The 22,544-nt window shown below is 48.0% G+C and overlaps 1 protein-coding gene across 1 annotated transcript in view; it reads left to right on the forward strand.

The window, feature by feature from the left end:
- LOC148442605 (polyhomeotic-like protein 2) overlaps positions 1-22,544 on the forward strand; it is a gene marked incomplete at its 3' end in the record, with an annotated part of 75,974 nt that overhangs the window by 25,534 nt on the left and 27,896 nt on the right. The window contains exons 5-9 of the mRNA XM_088463753.1: positions 6,883-7,044; positions 7,310-7,399; positions 7,613-7,874; positions 15,772-16,127; positions 19,617-19,764. Of these exons, the coding sequence (XP_088319879.1) occupies positions 6,883-7,044; positions 7,310-7,399; positions 7,613-7,874; positions 15,772-16,127; positions 19,617-19,764 (1,018 nt within the window). The remainder of the gene's footprint in view (positions 1-6,882; positions 7,045-7,309; positions 7,400-7,612; positions 7,875-15,771; positions 16,128-19,616; positions 19,765-22,544) is intronic.

Here is a 22,544-nt window from a genome sequence, read left to right on the forward strand (position 1 = left end):
TATTGGGGCGCAGACTGTGTACAGAGGTACATGTGTATTGGGGTACATATTGGGTACGGAGGTACATGTGTATTGGGTAGAGGTATACAGTATGTGCATTGGGGTACATATTGGGTACAGAGGTACATGTGTATTGAGGTACATATTGGGTACAGAGGTACATGCCTAGTGGGGTACATATTGGGTACGGAGGTACATGTGTATTGGGTGGAGGTATACAGTATGTGCATTGGGGTACATATTAGGTACGGAGGTACATGCCTAGTGGGGTACATATTGGGTACGGAGGTACATGTGTATTGGGGTACATATTGGGTACGGAGGTACATGCCTAGTGGGGTACATATTGGGTACGGAGGTACATGTGTATTGGGTAGAGGTATACAGTATGTGCATTGGGGTACATATTGGGTACGGAGGTACAAGTGTATTGGGGTACATATTGGGTACGGAGGTACATGTGTATTGGGTGGAGGTATACAGTATGTGCATTGGGGTACATATTAGGTACGGAGGTACATGCCTAGTGGGGTACATATTGGGTACGGAGGTACATGTGTATTGGGGTACATATTGGGTACGGAGGTACATGTGTATTGGGTAGAGGTATACAGTATGTGCATTGGGGTACATATTGGGTACGGAGGTACAAGTGTATTGGGGTACATATTGGGTACGGAGGTACATGCCTAGTGGGGTACATATTGGGTACGGAGGTACATGTGTATTGGGTGGAGGTATACAGTATGTGCATTGGGGTACATATTAGGTACGGAGGTACATGCCTAGTGGGGTACATATTGGGTACGGAGGTACATGTGTATTGGGGTACATATTGGGTACGGAGGTACATGTGTATTGGGTAGAGGTATACAGTATGTGCATTGGGGTACATATTGGGTACGGAGGTACAAGTGTATTGGGGTACATATTGGGTACGGAGGTACATGCCTAGTGGGGTACATATTGGGTACAGAGGTACATGTGTATTGAGGTACATATTGGGTACAGAGGTACATGCCTAGTGGGGTACATATTGGGTACAGAGGTACATGTGTATTGGGTAGAGGTATACAGTATGTGCATTGGGGTACATATTAGGTACGGAGGTACATGCCTAGTGGGGTACATATTGGGTACGGAGGTACATGTGTATTGGGGTACATATTGGGTACGGAGGTACATGTGTATTGGGTAGAGGTATACAGTATGTGCATTGGGGTACATATTGGGTACGGAGGTACAAGTGTATTGGGGTACATATTGGGTACGGAGGTACATGCCTAGTGGGGTACATATTGGGTACAGAGGTACATGTGTATTGAGGTACATATTGGGTACAGAGGTACATGCCTAGTGGGGTACATATTGGGTACGGAGGTACATGTGTATTGGGTGGAGGTATACAGTATGTGCATTGGGGTACATATTAGGTACGGAGGTACATGCCTAGTGGGGTACATATTGGGTACGGAGGTACATGTGTATTGGGGTACATATTGGGTACGGAGGTATATGCCTAGTGGGGTACATATTGGGTACGGAGGTACATGTGTATTGGGTAGAGGTATACAGTATGTGCATTGGGGTACATATTGGGTACGGAGGTACAAGTGTATTGGGGTACATATTGGGTACGGAGGTACATGTGTATTGGGTGGAGGTATACAGTATGTGCATTGGGGTACATATTAGGTACGGAGGTACATGCCTAGTGGGGTACATATTGGGTACGGAGGTACATGTGTATTGGGGTACATATTGGGTACGGAGGTACATGTGTATTGGGTAGAGGTATACAGTATGTGCATTGGGGTACATATTGGGTACGGAGGTACAAGTGTATTGGGGTACATATTGGGTACGGAGGTACATGCCTAGTGGGGTACATATTGGGTACGGAGGTACATGTGTATTGGGTGGAGGTATACAGTATGTGCATTGGGGTACATATTAGGTACGGAGGTACATGCCTAGTGGGGTACATATTGGGTACGGAGGTACATGTGTATTGGGGTACATATTGGGTACGGAGGTACATGTGTATTGGGTAGAGGTATACAGTATGTGCATTGGGGTACATATTGGGTACGGAGGTACAAGTGTATTGGGGTACATATTGGGTACGGAGGTACATGCCTAGTGGGGTACATATTGGGTACAGAGGTACATGTGTATTGAGGTACATATTGGGTACAGAGGTACATGCCTAGTGGGGTACATATTGGGTACAGAGGTACATGTGTATTGGGTAGAGGTATACAGTATGTGCATTGGGGTACATATTAGGTACGGAGGTACATGCCTAGTGGGGTACATATTGGGTACGGAGGTACATGTGTATTGGGGTACATATTGGGTACGGAGGTACATGTGTATTGGGTAGAGGTATACAGTATGTGCATTGGGGTACATATTGGGTACGGAGGTACAAGTGTATTGGGGTACATATTGGGTACGGAGGTACATGCCTAGTGGGGTACATATTGGGTACAGAGGTACATGTGTATTGAGGTACATATTGGGTACAGAGGTACATGCCTAGTGGGGTACATATTGGGTACAGAGGTACATGTGTATTGGGTAGAGGTATACAGTATGTGCATTGGGGTACATATTAGGTACGGAGGTACATGCCTAGTGGGGTACATATTGGGTACGGAGGTACATGTGTATTGGGGTACATATTGGGTACGGAGGTACAAGTGTATTGGGGTACATATTGGGTACGGAGGTACATGCCTAGTGGGGTACATATTGGGTACAGAGGTACATGTGTATTGGGGTACATATTGGGTACGGAGGTACATGCCTAGTGGGGTACATATTGGGTACGGAGGTACATGTGTATTGGGGTACATATTGGGTACGGAGGTACATGTGTATTGGGTAGAGGTATACAGTATGTGCATTGTGGTACATATTGGGTACGGAGGTACAAGTGTATTGGGGTACATATTGGGTACGGAGGTACATGCCTAGTGGGGTACATATTGGGTACAGAGGTACATGTGTATTGAGGTACATATTGGGTACAGAGGTACATGCCTAGTGGGGTACATATTGGGTACAGAGGTACATGTGTATTGGGTAGAGGTATACAGTATGTGCATTGGGGTACATATTGGGTACGGAGGTACATGCCTAGTGGGTACATATTGGGTACAGAGGTACATGTGTATTGGGTAGAGGTATACAGTATGTGCATTGGGGTACATATTGGGTACAGAGGTACAAGTGTATTGGGGTACATATTGGGTACGGAGGTACATGCCTAGTGGGGTACATATTGGGTACGGAGGTACATGTGTATTGGGGTACATTTGGGTACGGAGGTACATGTGTATTGGGTAGAGGTATACAGTATGTGCATTGGGGTACATATTGGGTACGGAGGTACATGTGTATTGGGGTACATATTGGGTACGGAGGTACAAGTGTATTGGGGTACATATTGGGTACGGAGGTACATGCCTAGTGGGGTACATATTGGGTACAGAGGTACATGTGTATTGAGGTACATATTGGGTACAGAGGTACATGCCTAGTGGGGTACATATTGGGTACAGAGGTACATGTGTATTGGGTAGAGGTATACAGTATGTGCATTGGGGTACATATTAGGTACGGAGGTACATGCCTAGTGGGGTACATATTGGGTACGGAGGTACATGTGTATTGGGGTACATATTGGGTACGGAGGTACAAGTGTATTGGGGTACATATTGGGTACGGAGGTACATGCCTAGTGGGGTACATATTGGGTACAGAGGTACATGTGTATTGGGGTACATATTGGGTACGGAGGTACATGCCTAGTGGGGTACATATTGGGTACGGAGGTACATGTGTATTGGGGTACATATTGGGTACGGAGGTACATGTGTATTGGGTAGAGGTATACAGTATGTGCATTGTGGTACATATTGGGTACGGAGGTACAAGTGTATTGGGGTACATATTGGGTACGGAGGTACATGCCTAGTGGGGTACATATTGGGTACAGAGGTACATGTGTATTGAGGTACATATTGGGTACAGAGGTACATGCCTAGTGGGGTACATATTGGGTACAGAGGTACATGTGTATTGGGTAGAGGTATACAGTATGTGCATTGGGGTACATATTGGGTACGGAGGTACATGCCTAGTGGGGTACATATTGGGTACAGAGGTACATGTGTATTGGGTAGAGGTATACAGTATGTGCATTGGGGTACATATTGGGTACGGAGGTACATGTGTATTGGGTGGAGGTATACAGTATGTGCATTGGGGTACATATTAGGTACGGAGGTACATGCCTAGTGGGGTACATATTGGGTACGGAGGTACATGTGTATTGGGGTACATATTGGGTACGGAGGTACATGTGTATTGGGTAGAGGTATACAGTATGTGCATTGGGGTACATATTGGGTACGGAGGTACAAGTGTATTGGGGTACATATTGGGTACGGAGGTACATGCCTAGTGGGGTACATATTGGGTACAGAGGTACATGTGTATTGAGGTACATATTGGGTACGGAGGTACATGCCTAGTGGGGTACATATTGGGTACAGAGGTACATGTGTATTGGGTAGAGGTATACAGTATGTGCATTGGGGTACATATTGGGTACGGAGGTACAAGTATATTGGGGTACATATTGGGTACGGAGGTACATGCCTAGTGGGGTACATATTGGGTACAGAGGTACATGTGTATTGAGGTACATATTGGGTACAGAGGTACATGCCTAGTGGGGTACATATTGGGTACAGAGGTACATGTGTATTGGGTAGAGGTATACAGTATGTGCATTGGGGTACATATTGGGTACGGAGGTACATGCCTAGTGGGGTACATATTGGGTACAGAGGTACATGTGTATTGGGTAGAGGTATACAGTATGTGCATTGGGGTACATATTGGGTACGGAGGTACATGTGTATTGGGTGGAGGTATACAGTATGTGCATTGGGGTACATATTAGGTACGGAGGTACATGCCTAGTGGGGTACATATTGGGTACGGAGGTACATGTGTATTGGGGTACATATTGGGTACGGAGGTACATGTGTATTGGGTAGAGGTATACAGTATGTGCATTGGGGTACATATTGGGTACGGAGGTACAAGTGTATTGGGGTACATATTGGGTACGGAGGTACATGCCTAGTGGGGTACATATTGGGTACAGAGGTACATGTGTATTGAGGTACATATTGGGTACGGAGGTAGATGCCTAGTGGGGTACATATTGGGTACAGAGGTACATGTGTATTGGGTAGAGGTATACAGTATGTGCATTGGGGTACATATTGGGTACGGAGGTACATGTGTATTGGGTGGAGGTATACAGTATGTGCATTGGGGTACATATTAGGTACGGAGGTACATGCCTAGTGGGGTACATATTGGGTACAGAGGTACATGTGTATTGAGGTACATATTGGGTACGGAGGTACATGCCTAGTGGGGTACATATTGGGTACAGAGGTACATGTGTATTGGGTAGAGGTATACAGTATGTGCATTGGGGTACATATTGGGTACGGAGGTACATGTGTATTGGGGTACATATTAGGTACGGAGGTACATGCCTAGTGGGGTACATATTGGGTACAGAGGTACATGTGTATTGAGGTACATATTGGGTACGGAGGTACATGCCTAGTGGGGTACATATTGGGTACAGAGGTACATGTGCATTGGGGTACATATTGGGTACGGAGGTACATGCCTAGTGGGGTACATATTGGGTACAGAGGTACATGTGTATTGAGGTACATATTGGGTACGGAGGAACATGCCTAGTGGGGTACATATTGGGTACGGAGGTACATGTGTATTTGGTGGAGGTATACAGTATGTGCATTGGGGTACTTATTGGGTACAGAGGTAAATGTGTATTGAGGTACATATTGGGTACGGAGGTACATGCCTAGTGGGGTACATATTGGGTACGGAGGTACATGTGTAGTTAGGTACATATTAGGTACGGAGGTACATGTGTATTGGGGTACATATTGGGTACGGAGGTACATGCCTAGTAGGGTACATATTAGGTATGGAGGTACATGTGTAGTTAGGTACATATTAGGTACGGAGGTACATGCTTAGTGGGGTACATATTGGGTACAGAGGTACATGTGTATTGGGTGGAGGTATACAGTATGTGCATTGTGGTACATATTGGGTACGGAGGTACATGTGTATTGAGGTACATATTGGGTACGGAGGTACATGCCTAGTGGGGTACATATTGGGTATGGAGGTACATGTGTAGTTAGGTACATATTAGGTACGGAGGTACATGTGTATTGGGGTACATATTAGGTACGGAGGTACATGTGTATTGGGGTACATATTAGGTACGGAGGTACATGTGTATTGGGGTACATATTAGGTACGGAGGTACATGCTTAGTGGTGTACATATTGGGTACAGAGGTACATGTGTATTGGGGTACAGAAGGGAATGTGTATTGCGGTACTTATTGGGTATAGAAATACATGTGTACTGTGATATAGGCTTGGTGTGTACATATATTGGGGTACAAGCTGTTTATAAGGTACGGAGGTACATGTGTATTGGGGTACATATTGGGTACGGAGGTACATGCCTAGTGGGGTACATATTGGGTATAGAGGTACATGTGTATTGGGGTACTTACTGGGTATAGAAATACATGTGTACTGTGATATAGGCTGGGTGTGTACATATGTGTATTGGGGTACAAGCTGTTTATTGGATATGGAGGTACATTTATATTGGGTATTGTGTATATTGGGGTTCAGGCTGTATACGGAGATACCTGTGATTCTAATGTAGATGACATTATATTATAGGCAGTGTGATCAGTCTGTGAGTCTTATTTGTGTTTTTTGGCAACAGATTAACCTGACCAGCTCCCCTCAGATCATCCAGCGCCCACAGACGGTCAGCTCCACACCGCCGGCAGCGCCAGCTATCACTCAGCAGGCTGTGCTCCTGGGAAACGCAGCCTCACCGGCGCTGAGCGCCAGCCAGGCTCAGATGTATCTGCGAGCACAGATGGTGGGTCCCTTCATATCGCCCTATTCTATACTGACCCCTGCATGTGATCGCGCAGATCGGGAAATATATGTTATTAAACATAGTATTACTGCCTTGTGCTCATCGGTCAGTACAATTGATGACCCTAGCTACCGTCTTGTTTCAAGACAGGGCCACTGAAGGGTAAATAAGAAAGTACATTGGGGCTGATACAAATGTAGTATGTAAGAGGTAGAGGAAGGATGTGTAGCTGCTTTTCTTCAATGTGTTTGCTTTATCCCCGCAGCTTATATTCACTCCTACAGCCACAGTGAGCAGTCTCCAGTCCGAGGTCAGTTCTGGAGCCACATCTCAGCCCCCCGCCACCAACACTCAGGTAACCGTCTTTCTCAATGTCATAGCCCATCAGGAGGAGGTTGGCGTACTCGGCAGTAAGTGTATGCGTGTTTCATGCCAGTGTATACAGCGAGACTGGACAGGGCACTGCTACCATCAGTCTGGCTGATCACATGTCTCTGTGCCACCTCATTCTCTCACCACACAGGGGCCATGCCAGGTCCTGGTGCAGATGTTACCGTCTGTGTTTCAGGTACAGAATCTCGCTGTGCGAGGGACAGTCGGTACAGCGGGCGGGCTGAGCCAAGCGCAGCTTCCCAGCCTGGCTATGAAACCGGCCACAATCAGCATGAACCTCCACCCCGTGAGCAGCACGTCTCAAAGCAAAACCGTGGGACACATCCAGGGTGACAGCGCCGACATCCACAGGAAGGGTGACTCCCAGGGCGCAGAATGCCGGCTGCTCACAGGCAGGACAGTGGTCCCAGTCCCAGCACACTCCATAATCACTCCAGGTAAGATTGTGTCAGATCCATAAGGTGGGTCAGAACAGGTGCGTGCAACACTTCACTACCGGGACACTGTACATAAAAGACTGTAATATTATATCACATAGATTGCTATTGAACCTGCTCCTATGATGCATCTATGTAGAACTGTAATCTACTGTCTGTCTGTTATGCTGAAGCCCAAAATTCACAGGTTCATAGTGCTCCTGGTCTTCTGTCTTCATGCACTGGCAATGATCTGGTCTCCTGTCTTTTCACACTGGTAGTGATCTGGTCTCCTGTCTTTTCACACTGGTAGTGATCTGGTCTCCTGTCTTTTCACACTGGTAGTGATCTGGTCTCCTGACTTTTCGCACTGGTAATGATCTGGTCTCCTGTCTTTTCGCACTAATAGTTATTCTGATAGCCAGTGTTCTTGCACTAGTAGTGATGCAATCTCCAGCGTTCTCGCACTAGTGATGATGCTGATCTCTGGTGTTCTCACACTAGTGATGATCCTGATCTTTGGTGTTCTTGCACCAGCGATGATCCTGATCTCTGATGTTCTCACGGTAGTGATGATCTTGATCTCTGGTGTTCTCGCACTAGTGATGATCCTGATGTCTGGTGTTGTCGCGCTAGTAGTGATCCCGATCTCTGGTGTTCCTGCACTACTAATGATCTTGACCTCTGGTGTTCCTATACTAGAAATGATCTTGATTTATGATGTTTTTGCACTAGTACTGATCCTGATCTCTGATGTTCGTGCACTAGTACTGATCCTGATCTCTGATGTTCTTGCACTAGTAATGATCCTGATCTCTGATGTTCTTGCACTAGTAATGATCCTGATCTCTGATGTTCGTGCACTAGTACTGATCCTGATCTCTGATGTTCTTGCACTAGTAATGATCCTGATCTTGGATGTTCCTTCACTAGTAATGATCCTGATCTCTGTTGTTCCTTCACTAGTAATGATCCTGATCTCTGATGTTCTAGTACTGATAATGATCTCTGATGTTTTTGCACTAATACTGATCCTGATCTCTGATGTTCTTGCACTAGTATTGATCCTGATCTCTGATGTTTGTGCACTAGTACTGATCCTGATCTCTGATGTTCCTGCACTAGTAATGATCCTGATCTCTGATGTTCTTGCACTAGTATTGATCCTGATCTCTGATGTTTGTGCACTAGTACTGATCCTGATCTCTGATGTTTGAGCACTAGTATTGATCCTGATCTCTGATGTTTGTGCACTAGTACAGATCCTGATCTCTGATGTTCCTGCACTAGTAATGATCATGATCTCTGATGTTCTCGCACTAGTGATGATCCTGATGTCTGGTGTTGTCGCGCTAGTAGTGATCCCGATCTCTGGTGTTCCTGCACTACTAATGATCTTGACCTCTGGTGTTCCTATACTAGAAATGATCTTGATTTATGATGTTTTTGCACTAGTACTGATCCTGATCTCTGATGTTCGTGCACTAGTACTGATCCTGATCTCTGATGTTTGAGCACTAGTATTGATCCTGATCTCTGATGTTTGTGCACTAGTACAGATCCTGATCTCTGATGTTCCTGCACTAGTAATGATCATGATCTCTGATGTTCTCGCACTAGTGATGATCCTGATGTCTGGTGTTGTCGCGCTAGTAGTGATCCCGATCTCTGGTGTTCCTGCACTACTAATGATCTTGACCTCTGGTGTTCCTATACTAGAAATGATCTTGATTTATGATGTTTTTGCACTAGTACTGATCCTGATCTCTGATGTTCGTGCACTAGTACTGATCCTGATCTCTGATGTTCTTGCACTAGTAATGATCCTGATCTCTGATGTTCTTGCACTAGTAATGATCCTGATCTCTGATGTTCGTGCACTAGTACTGATCCTGATCTCTGATGTTCTTGCACTAGTAATGATCCTGATCTTGGATGTTCCTTCACTAGTAATGATCCTGATCTCTGTTGTTCCTTCACTAGTAATGATCCTGATCTCTGATGTTCTAGTACTGATAATGATCTCTGATGTTTTTGCACTAATACTGATCCTGATCTCTGATGTTCTTGCACTAGTATTGATCCTGATCTCTGATGTTTGTGCACTAGTACTGATCCTGATCTCTGATGTTCCTGCACTAGTAATGATCCTGATCTCTGATGTTCCTGCACTAGTATTGATCCTGATCTCTGATGTTTGTGCACTAGTACTGATCCTGATCTCTGATGTTCCTGCACTAGTAATGATCCTGATCTCTGATGTTCTTGCACTAGTATTGATCCTGATCTCTGATGTTTGTGCACTAGTACTGATCCTGATCTCTGATGTTTGAGCACTAGTATTGATCCTGATCTCTGATGTTTGTGCACTAGTACAGATCCTGATCTCTGATGTTCCTGCACTAGTAATGATCCTGATCTCTGATGTTCCTGCACTAGTACTGATCCTGATCTCTGATGTTTGAGCACTAGCACTGATCCTGATCTCTGATGTTTGAGCACTAGCACTGATCCTGATCTCTGATGTTCGTGCACTAGTACTGATCCTGATCTCTGATGTTCGTACACTAGTAATGATCCTGATCTCTGATGTTCGTGCACTAGTAATGATCCTGATCTCTGATGTTCGTGCACTAGTAATGATCCTGATCTCTGATGTTCTTGCACTAGTAATGATCCTAATCTCTGATGTTCCTGCACTAGTAATGATCCTGATCTCTGATGTTCGTGCACTAGTACTGATCCTGATCTCTGATGTTCGTGCACTAGTAATGATCCTGATCTCTGATGCTCGTGCACTAGTAATGATCCTGATCTCTGATGCTCGTGCACTAGTAATGATTTCCTTTGATCTCACATTAGTGATATATTTCTCTACAGTTCAGTCTTGATAGTTTTGTTTCAATTATATAAAGTGTTTGGTTCTATCCGCAGGTAATTGTAATGTCTGCTCTCTGCAGTCTTACATAGTTCTTATATCACATTGTCATTAGGGCTTTGCTGCTCCTCCTCATTCCGTGAGATTGCACAAACCCACATCACTACACGATAACTCATCTGGCTCTAGGACCAGGTTCTCTCGCTCCAGGATGGAGCAGGGATTGTCATGGAAACAGCCCCCACTCCCAATGGTTATAAATAAATAATCGGTACTTCCATCATAGCTGGGCTCTATAGTAACCCTGTCCCTGCCGGAGGCCTAACAGGTGCTGCCACTTAATTTAATCACCAGGAGAGACTGTATGGTAACATCCTACCGTGGCACCATATACGGAGAAAATGTCATTACTGCAATTCATAGCAACTTTACATCCTGTACTAAACTTGATGGACACTTGCACAGACTTTACTGGTAGTACATGAAGTGTAGAGACAAGCGCTACAGATGGCAGGTGATGAGTCCCTCCTGCCATTGTTACCTATTAAGGGATCGGTATGATTTACCGCTGGACCCATGCCCGCCGGGTTAAAATCCCGACAGCAGCAGCCCGACAAGGATGAAAATCCTGATCGTTCCCAGGTAAGTATTCACTAACCTATCCTACCCCCTAACCCTCCCTTAGGGGTGTCTAACCCTAATCACCCCTCTAAGTGCCTAAACCTAACCCCCCCCTTCCCCGCCGCCTAAACCTAAGTCCCCCGGGGGGTGCCTAACCCTAACCTCCCCCCAGGGGTGCCTAACCCTAACCCTTCCTCCCCCTAGCCTAACCCTAACAATCCCGGGGGGGGGGGGGTGCCTAACCCTAAATCCCCACCAGGGGTGCCTAACCCTCCCCCCCCCTAGCCTAACCCTAAATCCCCCCCCAGGAACCCTAAACCTAACCCCCCCCCCCCCCCCCATGGCTATCCGCGCTCGGCGTCCCTTTGATCGGGATGCTGGGTGCCGGTCTCCCGGCGTCGGTAAAATGACAGGCGCCTAGATTTAGATGCCTATCATTTAACCCTCGCCGGGATTAAGCAGTCGGGAATAGGTCCGCCGGCTTCCCGACTGCATACCCCTATTAATAGTATAGTCTCGTGGTGTATGCCGATTCCTTCACTGCACCTGCTGGGAGCACGTTCCATCTATCCACTACATCTGAGCTTCCGCTTATCCTAACGCTCAGCATTGTCTGTGATATACAGTATAACCCAACCCAATATAAAGCTGGCATTTATATACTCTATGGAGTGGCCATCGCCTATTGGACAGTTAACCAGAACTTTCATCTTACCCCCCATAAACTGTGACTCTTGTTGTGGGTGACATCATTTTGCTGCAGTTGTGATAAATGTCGCCCAGTGAGTGTAACGCTGCCTTCTGCGCTGTCTCTCACCGTCCGATACCCAGGACACTTTACAGCAAACTCCAGGCCCTGTAATGTTATTGGATTGCAGTCACAGGGTCTTAGGGGTCAATACAGTGAGGTGCGAGTTGGGTCCTGCGAGCTGTTCTCACGGCTACTTCACACTGTGAATTGCATTTGCAATCCAATTCATGGGGGTTTTTTGTGCGCTACCCCTCTGAGCGGGTAAAAAGTTTAGGAAAACCTTTATTTTAGTGTAAAAATGTGTTGGCATAGAGTGCAGATCCTGTGGTGCACCCTTCCAAATGAATGATCATGCACCTGGAGGGGTTTAAATAGCATAATTTGGCCAATAATGACATGTACATTTTCAGATTAATTTCTCTAAAAGGCTATAATGGGTTAAATGATGCGGGACAGGTATGTGGAGGTGTAAATGATGTGGGACAGGTATGTGGAGGTGTACAATTGAGGGCAGTGATTAGGAGCTGCCAGTATGATGGAGGACAGGACAGTGTTTAGGAGCGGGAAGTACAGAGAGAGGACAGTGATGAGGAACAGGCAGTATAGAGGGGGGACAGTGATTATCAGCAGGCAGTATAGAGGGGGGATAGTGATTAGGGGCAGGCAGTATAGAGAGGGGACAGTGATTAGGGGCAGGCTGTATAGAGGGGGCACAGTGATTAGGAGCAGGCAGTATAGAGGGGGGACAGTGATTAGGACCAGGCATTATAGAGGCGGGACAGTGATTAGGAGCAGGCAGTATAGAGGGGGCACAGTGATTAGGAGCAGGCAGTATAGAGGGGGGACAGTGATTAGGAGCAGGCAGTATAGAGGGGGGACAGTGATTAGGGGCAGGCAGTATAGAGGGGGCACAGTGATTAGGAGCAGGCAGTATAGAGGGGGGACAGTGATTAGGAGCAGGCAGTATAGAGGGGGGATAGTGATTAGGAGCAGGCAGTATAGAGGGGACAGTGATTAGGAGCAGGCAGTATAGAGGGGGGATAGTGATTGGGAGCAGGCAGTATAGAGGGGGGATAGTGATTAGGAGCAGGCAGTATAGAGGGGGGATAGTGATTAGGAGTAGGCAGTATAGAGGGGGGATAGTGATTAGGAGCAGGCAGTATAGAGGGAGGACAGTGATTAGGAGCAGGCAGTATAGAGGTGGGACAGTGATTAGGAGCAGACAGTATAGAGGGGGATAGTGATTAGGAGAAGGTAGTATAGAGTGGGGACAGTGATTAGGAGCAGACAGTATAGAGGGGGATAGTGATTAGGAGAAGGTAGTATAGAGGGGGGACAGTGATTAGGAGCAGGCAGTATAGAGGGGGGACAGTGATTAGGAGCAGGCAGTATAGAGGGGGGACAGGGATTAGGAGCAGACAGTATAGAGGGGTACAGTAATTAGGAGCAGACAGTATAGAGGGGTACAGTAATTAGGAGCAGGCAGTATAGAGGGGGGACAGTGATTAGAAGCAGGCAGTATAGAGGGGGGTACAGTAATTAGGAGCAGGCAGTATAGAGGGGGGACAGTGATTAGAAGCAGGCAGTATAGAGGCGGGACAGGGATTAGGAGCAGGCAGTATAGAGGGGGATAGTGATTAGGAGAATTTAGTATAGTGGGGGGGACAGTGATTAGAAACAGGCAGTATAGAGGGGGGACAGTGATTAGGAGCAGGCAGTATAGAGGGGGATAGTGATTAGGAGAATTTAGTATAGAGGGGGGACAGTGATTAGAAGCAGGCAGTATAGAGGGGGTGCAGTAATTAGGAGCAGGCAGTATAGAGGGGGTGCAGTAATTAGGAGCAGGCAGTATAGAGGGGGGACAGTGATTTGGAGCAGGCAGTATAGAGGGGGCACAGTGATTAGGAGCAGGCAGTATAGAGGGGGGACAGTGATTAGGAGCAGGCAGTATAGAGGGGGGACAGTGATTAGGAGCAGGCAGTATAGAGGGGGGACAGTGATTAGGAGCAGGCAGTATAGAGGGGGGACAGTGATTAGGAGCAGGCAGTATAGAGGGGGGATAGTGATTAGGAGCAGGCAGTATAGAGGGGACAGTGATTAGGAGCAGGCAGTATAGAGGGGGGATAGTGATTAGGAGCAGGCAGTATAGAGGCGGGACAGGGATTAGGAGCAGTCAGTATAGAGGGGGATAGTGATTAGAAGAAGGTAGTATAGAGTGGGGACAGTGATTAGGAGCAGGCAGTATAGAGGCGGGACAGGGATTAGGAGCAGACAGTATAGAGGCGGGACAGGGATTAGGAGCAGTCAGTATAGAGGGGACAGTGATTAGGAGCAGGCAGTATAGAGGGGGGATAGTGATTAGGAGCAGGCAGTATAGAGGCGGGACAGGGATTAGGAGCAGGCAGTATAGAGAGGGACAGTGATTAGGAGCAGGCAGTATAGAGGGGGGATAGTGATTAGGAGCAGGCAGTATAGAGGGGGGATAGTGATTAGGAGCAGGCAGTATAGCGGGGACAGTGATTAGGAGCAGGCAGTATAGAGGGGGGATAGTGATTAGGAGCAGGCAGTATAGAGGCGGGACAGGGATTAGGAGCAGGCAGTATAGAGGGGAAAGTGATTAGGAGCAGGCAGTATAGAGGGGACAGTGATTAGGAGCAGGCAGTATAGAGGGGGGATAGTGATTAGGAGCAGGCAGTATAGAGGGGACAGTGATTAGGAGCAGGCAGTATAGAGGGGGGATAGTGATTAGGAGCAGGCAGTATAGAGGCGGGACAGGGATTAGGAGCAGTCAGTATAGAGGGGGATAGTGATTAGGAGAAGGTAGTATAGAGTGGGGACAGTGATTAGGAGCAGGCAGTATAGAGGCGGGACAGGGATTAGGAGCAGACAGTATAGAGGGGGATAGTGATTAGGAGAAGGTAGTATAGAGGGGGGACAGTGATTAGGAGAAGGCAGTATAGAGGGGGGACAGTGATTAGGAGCAGGCAGTATAGAGGGGGGACAGGGATTAGGAGTAGACAGTATAGAGGGGTACAGTAATTAGGAGCAGACAGTATAGAGGGGTACAGTAATTAGGAGCAGGCAGTATAGAGGGGGGACAGTGATTAGAAGCAGGCAGTATAGAGGGGGGTACAGTAATTAGGAGCAGGCAGTATAGAGGGGGGACAGTGATTAGAAGCAGGCAGTATAGAGGCGGGACAGGGATTAGGAGCAGGCAGTATAGAGAGGGATAGTGATTAGGAGAATTTAGTATAGAGGGGGGACATTGATTAGAAGCAGGCAGTATAGAGGGGGGACAGTGATTAGGAGCAGGCAGTATAGAGGGGGATAGTGATTAGGAGAATTTAGTATAGAGGGGGGACAGAGATTAGAAGCAGGCAGTATAGAGGGGGTGCAGTAATTAGGAGCAGGCAGTATAGAGGGGGTGCAGTAATTAGGAGCAGGCAGTATAGAGGGGGTGCAGTAATTAGGAGCAGGCAGTATAGAGGGGGCACAGTGATTAGGAGCAGGCAGTATAGAGGGGGGACAGTGATTAGAAGCAGGCAGTATTATACATTTCCCTGTATTGTGGTTGATCTTGGTTTCCTATCACCCACCTTATATGCAGAGAATGTGTAGACATCTATATGTGGTTGTGTAAATATGTCATGTACCTGTTCTCTCTGCAGCCTACTCTCCACAACATGTGCATCAGCAGAAACAGATTCAGCATCACTTTACCATCCAGAACCAGCAGCATATTCAGCCCCGTCCTGTCCTGCCGGTCACACAGATCAGCGCCCCGCTGCAGCCCCTCACCCACCAGCCACAGATGTCTCAGTGTCTCAGCTCCCCACCCATCACATCCCAGGCTCAGCTGGATCCCCCACCTACAAGTGTAGAGTCCAATGGGCACAGACCGAGCCCAGTTCCTCAGCTGCCCCAACCATGCGTCAGCTTCTCAGGACAAGAAGGCACCATACAGCGCAGGCTTCTCCCGCCGAGCTCGCCAGTCATCCTCCAGATCCCCACTGCTGCTGGCATGGTGAGTGTGGCAGGAGAGGGATATGATGGTCTGTTATAATCTACCATTAGAATGATTTGCGCTGTTATATACTCAGATATTATTATTATATTTTATACACGAGGGCTGATTGAAAACTAACGAGACTGCCTCTGTGTTTCTGTCCCCAAAGGTAGACGTGGCGACGCTATGCTGGTTATTGTGACGCTCATACATCGATGACTCTGAACCTGCGGTAGGACTGCCGTAGTCTTCTTTGTTTGGTCACAGAGAGTGGAAGATCTTCGTCCGTTTCGTCATGGCGGGTGAGGAAGACGCGTCTGTGATGTGTGATTGAATTTTGCGTTAAACTTGGAAAAAGCGGAAATGAAACTCATGAGATGTTACGCTGGAGAAACAATTAGCCGTGCTGCAGTATTTCATTGGTGGAAGCGCTTCAAAGAGGGTAATACGCAAGTGACTGACGACGTGCGTTCTGGGAGACCATCCACCGCGGTTACAGATGTCAGCATTGCCAAAGCTGCGGAGATGTTGCAAAATGACAGAAAATTAACTTTACGCCAACTTTCGTCACCCGTCACAATCGATGTCAGGAAATTGGGTATCCTCTCCGATATTCGAACGGTGTTCTTGCACGATTCAACTCGTCGTCGCATCTGCTCTTCTGTGAGATTTCCGGGTACCCACCTGGCACACACCCGTGATGCATTTACAGTTCCTTTGACACAATATGCTGAACCCATTGGAATGAGATGCCAAGTGAAGCCGTAGGTTGGCGTAAAGTTTACCTTCTGTTATTTTGCAACATCTGCGCAGCTTTGGCAATGCTGACATCTGTAACCGCGGTGGATGGTCTCACAGAATGCACTTTGTCACTCGCGTATTATCCTCTTTGAAGTGCTTCCACCACCAAAATACTGCAGCGCCGCTAATTGTTTCTCCGCCGTATGCTTGCCGTAACATTTCATGTGTTTCATTTCCGCTTTTTCCAAGTTTAACACAAAATGCAATCACACATCTCTGACGTAATATCACAGACACGTCTTCCTCAGCCGCCATGGCGAAACGTACGAAGATTTTCTACTCGCTGTGACCAAACAAAGAAGACTACGGCAGTCCAACCGCAGGTTCAGACACATCAACGTATGAGCTTCACAATAACCAACATAGCGTTGTCACGTCTGCCTATGGGAGAGAAAAACAGAGGCGGTCTCATTACTTTTCAATAAGCCCTCGTGTATGTATATGTACAATCAGTCCTCCTATATAGCATCACCAAGGTTCCATAGCTCTGTGCAGAAGGACTAATAAATTACATACAGAATTGATACAGACTAGGGGGTCTATGTACTAAGCAGTGATAAGAGACAGAGTGAAAAGTGATAAGAAAGTGATAAGGTGCCAGCCAATCAGCTCCCAACTGTCATCTCACAGGCTGTATTTGAAAAATGACAGTTGGGAGCTGATTGGCTGGCACCTTATCACTTTCTTATCACTTTTCGCTCTGTCTCTTATCACTGCTTAGTACATAGACCCCTTAATCATAAGTTTAGTGTGTAATCTCTCATGGGTAGGAACCTCTACCTTACATCTCACATGGGGCCTGATTTATTACAGATCGCTATTACGGATCGCAGCTGCGATTACGCACGCAGACCCACTGCGAAAATATGCTAATGTTTGCAATCACTATGCCGTCGCAGCCTAACATAAGGACGCCCGCATCCCCTTACTCACATCCGTTATACTTAGCAAAACAGCGAAACCATCAGTAACATCGAGTACCATCGCAGCCTCACGCACAGTGGGCCTGATTTAGAGCCGCTCGTAAGCGGCCGCTCGCTCGCTCCGAGCGATGTTCGCACATCTGCGCATGCGTATGGGTTGTAATGCGCATGCGCCAACCAGTCAGTGCGGTCGGAAATCGTGTGCTCGCAAAATAGCGAGGGGCTGGTAATTTGAGTGACAGAATGAGGCGTTTGTGGGTGGTAACAGGGGAAGGTGCTTGAAAACGGGGAGTGGAGATCCGAACGCAGGCGTGCCTAAAGGTCAAAACGGGCGTTTTAAGGGTGTGCATAATTAACAAAGCAGCGTCATCGACCACGTCACTTGGTTGTCTTTTAGCCTGAACTGCTCGCATGATTGCGGTAGGAAAATGCTACAACAAGAATTGCGAGCAGTTCATACGCCTTTCGATGTACTCGATTAATCTAATAAATAGCGGAGATGACGTATTTTGCGAGCGGCCAAGGGGCGTCTTTACAAAATAGCGAGCGCATGTTTCGGACGCTCGCTTAGACATAGAGGCGTCAACAGACCGCAAAGAGCGAGCGCTCAATTTAAATAGCCAGCCCCTTTTTCTGAACGAGCGAACGCAAATAGCGTCCGGCTCTGAATGAGGTCCAGTTTACACAAGATCAGACAGAACAATCAGCTTTTATTGATCATTGGGATTTGTGTATGAAAATGGGCTTAATCATAAAAGAGGTGGGTGGCATAAGCGTCTGGTTAAACTGAAGGCTGGTCCTTGGTATCTGAAACCTCAAAGCGCCTGTAACAGCGACGCAGAGGTTCTGTGGCCACCTGCTAACCCAGAGTAACCCAGAGGTTGCTAAGTGCTTGTCTGTGTTATAAAGCAGCACAGTGGCACCAACAATTGGTGCATGATATCACATGACTGATGGAACGCATTGATATAACTTGCCGCCATGTCCTGATTTCCCGGAGAATGTCAGCTCCCTACTAACCGGTCCCAGCAGATACGGGGACAGTCGTGAAAACTGATGCACTGGAAACTCTAAACCGAGCAAGAAAGATATCTTGTTTGCGCCCAGCAATACCGATCTCTGGAGCTCATTCAGACCCGGGCGCTAAACTGCGCTCTCACGCAGCTAAAAGGGGCCGGGTATGCAAATGCCACGATCGCACTGTCTGGTGTAAGGACGTCCTCTATGCCTTAGAGAGCGATGGCAGAGTGAGCGCACGCCGGAGCATAAAGCTGCCCACCTTTCTTTCGTAACACACGTCATCTCCAGAAAGTGTATGATTAATCGGTAACATCGAGAGCCATCGGAGCTACACGCAGCGCTCGAGGTAGACCCTACCCCACCGCAAGCACTGCAATCACTGCAGGCTGAAATACAACCAGGTGACGTGTTCAATGACGCTTCCATGTTCATTATGCACACCATTAAAACGCCGTTTAGACGCCCAGACACGCCTGCGTTCGCACATCCACTCCCCCGTTCACAAGCACCTTCCCCTGTTACCACCCACAAACAACGCTGTCACTCAAAGTAGCGGGCAGTCTGTGTACAACGAGCGCACAATTCCCAACCGCAATGAGTGACTCGCACATGCGTATATTGCTGCATACACATACGTTCGATAATCGCACATAGCGTGCCTACGCAGCTTAGCGAACGGGTCTGATTCGGACCCTCTGTTCCGCGAAGTTCCAGGTATATAACAGCAATGCGTCCACATCATGTTTTTCTCTTCTTCCCGCAGGACAGCGTCCATAAACGGGGTGCTCCCCCCCATCGTATCCTGCCGGTCAGCTCATCTCTGGTTCATATACAGCCACAGCCGTCACCGCTCGCCCAAGCCGCTGTCTCCGTCACAGAGACCTTGGATCTGCATAAACCACTGCCGCACGGTGAGCTGCTGTCACACTGCATGCGTGTAATGAGAGTAACATGCTCCTGTCTTACGTAAGTGGGCGTTCTGTAATGCCTGGGAGCTACGGGTCGGCCAATGGATTATGGGCCTCATTCAGACCCACTCGCAAGCGACTGTCCGCTCGCAAGTGGGTCGATGGTGTGCACTGCGCATGCGCACGACGGAGGGAGCTCTGTCGTGCGCATGCGCCAGACGCGACGAGCGAAGGACTTTCCTTCGCTCGTTGTGTCTGATCAAAGGGGGCGTGCTGTCGATGTTGATTGACAGCACGCCCTCTTTGGTGGGCGTGCCGGGGGCGTGCCTCCCAGACAGAGGCGTTCCCAAGGGAATGCCTACCGTCAGAAGCCGGCCCCACTGACATCACTAGTGATTTCAGTGGGAGTGATTTTGGCTCTGATAGAGCCAAAATCACTCCTGGCCTTGCGGTTGAGAAACTCAACCGCAGGCTTCTGTACGCAGTGGCGATGGTCGCGATGGTCAAGACCATCGCGACCATCATCCTGCACGCTCGTATGAGCTGTGGGTGGTGACCCACAGCTATACGAGCGTCCAGGAGGACGCTCCATTTTTATGGAGGACGGCCCTCATTCAGAGCGAGCGCTCTACTCAGAGCGTCCGGCTCTGAATGAGGGCCTATGTCTTATTAGTTATTGGTGTAGGCTAGGGAGTAGTGTTTAGAGGCAGATGTTACCGATGTTTGCGCTGTTGCACATCGCCAGGCGGATACGGGGAGGCAGCAGTGGGCGCCCCTATGCTCAGCTGTGCATTGGAAGGCATTAGCAAATTTTATCAATATATTTTATGCTCTGATCCACTCATGCTAAATGCTGTATATACAGTACAGGTGCTAACATGCGTGTCATCCAAAAACCTGGCATGAGAACACAAAGCAGGACTCTCGCCGCAGACATGCAGCCTCCACCATCATAAAAGTCCCTTATACTCCTGTTGGCATACAATCGTCACCAGGGGATGATGTGTGGGTGAGCTTTTCCCCCGTCTGGGTCCAGGTCTATGACCAGACGGGTGACGCTACTTGTGTAGCCAGGTCGAGGGAGGAAATAGCTAATCGATCTGAGCCACCAACTTTTTCCATGAACCTGGTGCCAACATGCCTTCCAGCAAAGTCCTGACAGCTGTGGACAGCCCCCCAATACCGGGACTGGCTACCAGAATCAGAATAGTCGTAGACTGTCCAGCTGTCGGCTTCTCCTGGTGCCTTCAGCCCAGCTTGTCTGGATCCTGGAATATCCGGTTTCTGTTTGGAAAAGGAGATGGGTCCTGCTTTCATTAAATAAGCCTTATATAACCAGTCCCGACATCCGAATATAATAATAACTAAAACATATAAAATAGCCCCAACCAGCTCCTAACTGTCATCTCACAGTCTGTGTTTGAAAAATGACAGTTGGGAGCTGATTGGCTGGCACCTTATCACTTTTCACTCTGGGCCTGATTCAGAGCCGGACGCTATTTGCGCTCGCTCATTCTGAAAAAGGGGCCGGATATTTAAATCGAGCGCTCGCTCTTTGCGGTCTGTTGATGCCTCTATGTCTGTGCGAGCGTCCGAAACATGCGCTCGCTATTTTGTAAAGACGCCCCTTTGCCGTTCGCATCATACGTCATCTCCGCTATTTATTTGATTAATCAGGAACATCGAAAGGCATCTGAACTGCTCGCAGTGCTTGTGGTAGGATTTACTTCCCGCTATCACTGCGAGCAGTTCAGGCTAAAAGACAACCAAGTGACGTGGTTGATGACGCTGCTTTGTTAATTATGCACACCCTTAAAACGGTGTTTTGACCGTTTGGCACGCCTGCGTTCGGATCTCCACTCCCCGTTTTCAAGCACCTTCCCCTGTTACCACCCACAAACGCCTCATTCTGTCACTCAAATTAGCAGCCCCTCGCTGTTTTACGAGCGCACGATTTCCGACCGCAATGACTGGTTCGCGCATGCACATTACGACCCATACGCATGCGCAGTTTTGCGAACATCGCTCAGAGCGAACGAGCGGCCGCTTACAAGTAGCTCTGAATGAGGTCCACTGTCTCCTAACTCTGCCTAGTAACTAGACCCCCCAGTGTTACAGCGGATGACAGTGTAACGTAGCGTTCCGCATGCAGATACAGCCGCAGTCACACACAGAATACAGTTATGCCGCATATCATTTTACTCAGCAGAAGCTGCTTGTGCGTCATATTTGCATATGGTGCTCACACGTTATGCGTAACGCGTCTTGTAGTGCACGGAGGATAAATGAATGTGGACACATCTGTAGAACCCTTACCACCATGCACGAGCCTATGGCAGACGCATTGTCTCATTCTCAACTCCATATAAACATGGCTTCTGGCGCTGCGGCTCTACGACTGAGAACACAGCGGCGGTCACTGACACGCCAGCGACACCCCAATAACACGCCCATGAGACAGACTTTCTTTGCGCACACCTCTGGCCACCTCCCAGAACCCAACCAGGTATGCCCATGGTTCTGCCTCACCGTTCCTAACGGCAGCGATGCCATACGCAACAGCGCCTCTGTGCGTACACTCGGGGTAACACATGCGTTGGGGGGGTTTTGCAATATTTTTGGCACATGCGTTGTAGCAAATAATCTCCGCCAACATCAGCATTGCGTCCAGTGTGTGATCACCGCTGATTGAGGCCCTAAGTGTTCCCAAGAGACACTGAACATGGTGGGGAAAGGGTGAGTGAGGCCTGAGGGTGACAGGGTCTGGGGTCTGTGTGCTGCAT

The sequence above is a fragment of the Taudactylus pleione genome, unplaced genomic scaffold (genome assembly GCF_031769625.1).
Source record: "Taudactylus pleione unplaced genomic scaffold, aTauple2 ptg001441l, whole genome shotgun sequence".
In the NCBI taxonomy this organism is placed as follows: Eukaryota; Metazoa; Chordata; class Amphibia; order Anura; family Myobatrachidae; genus Taudactylus; species Taudactylus pleione.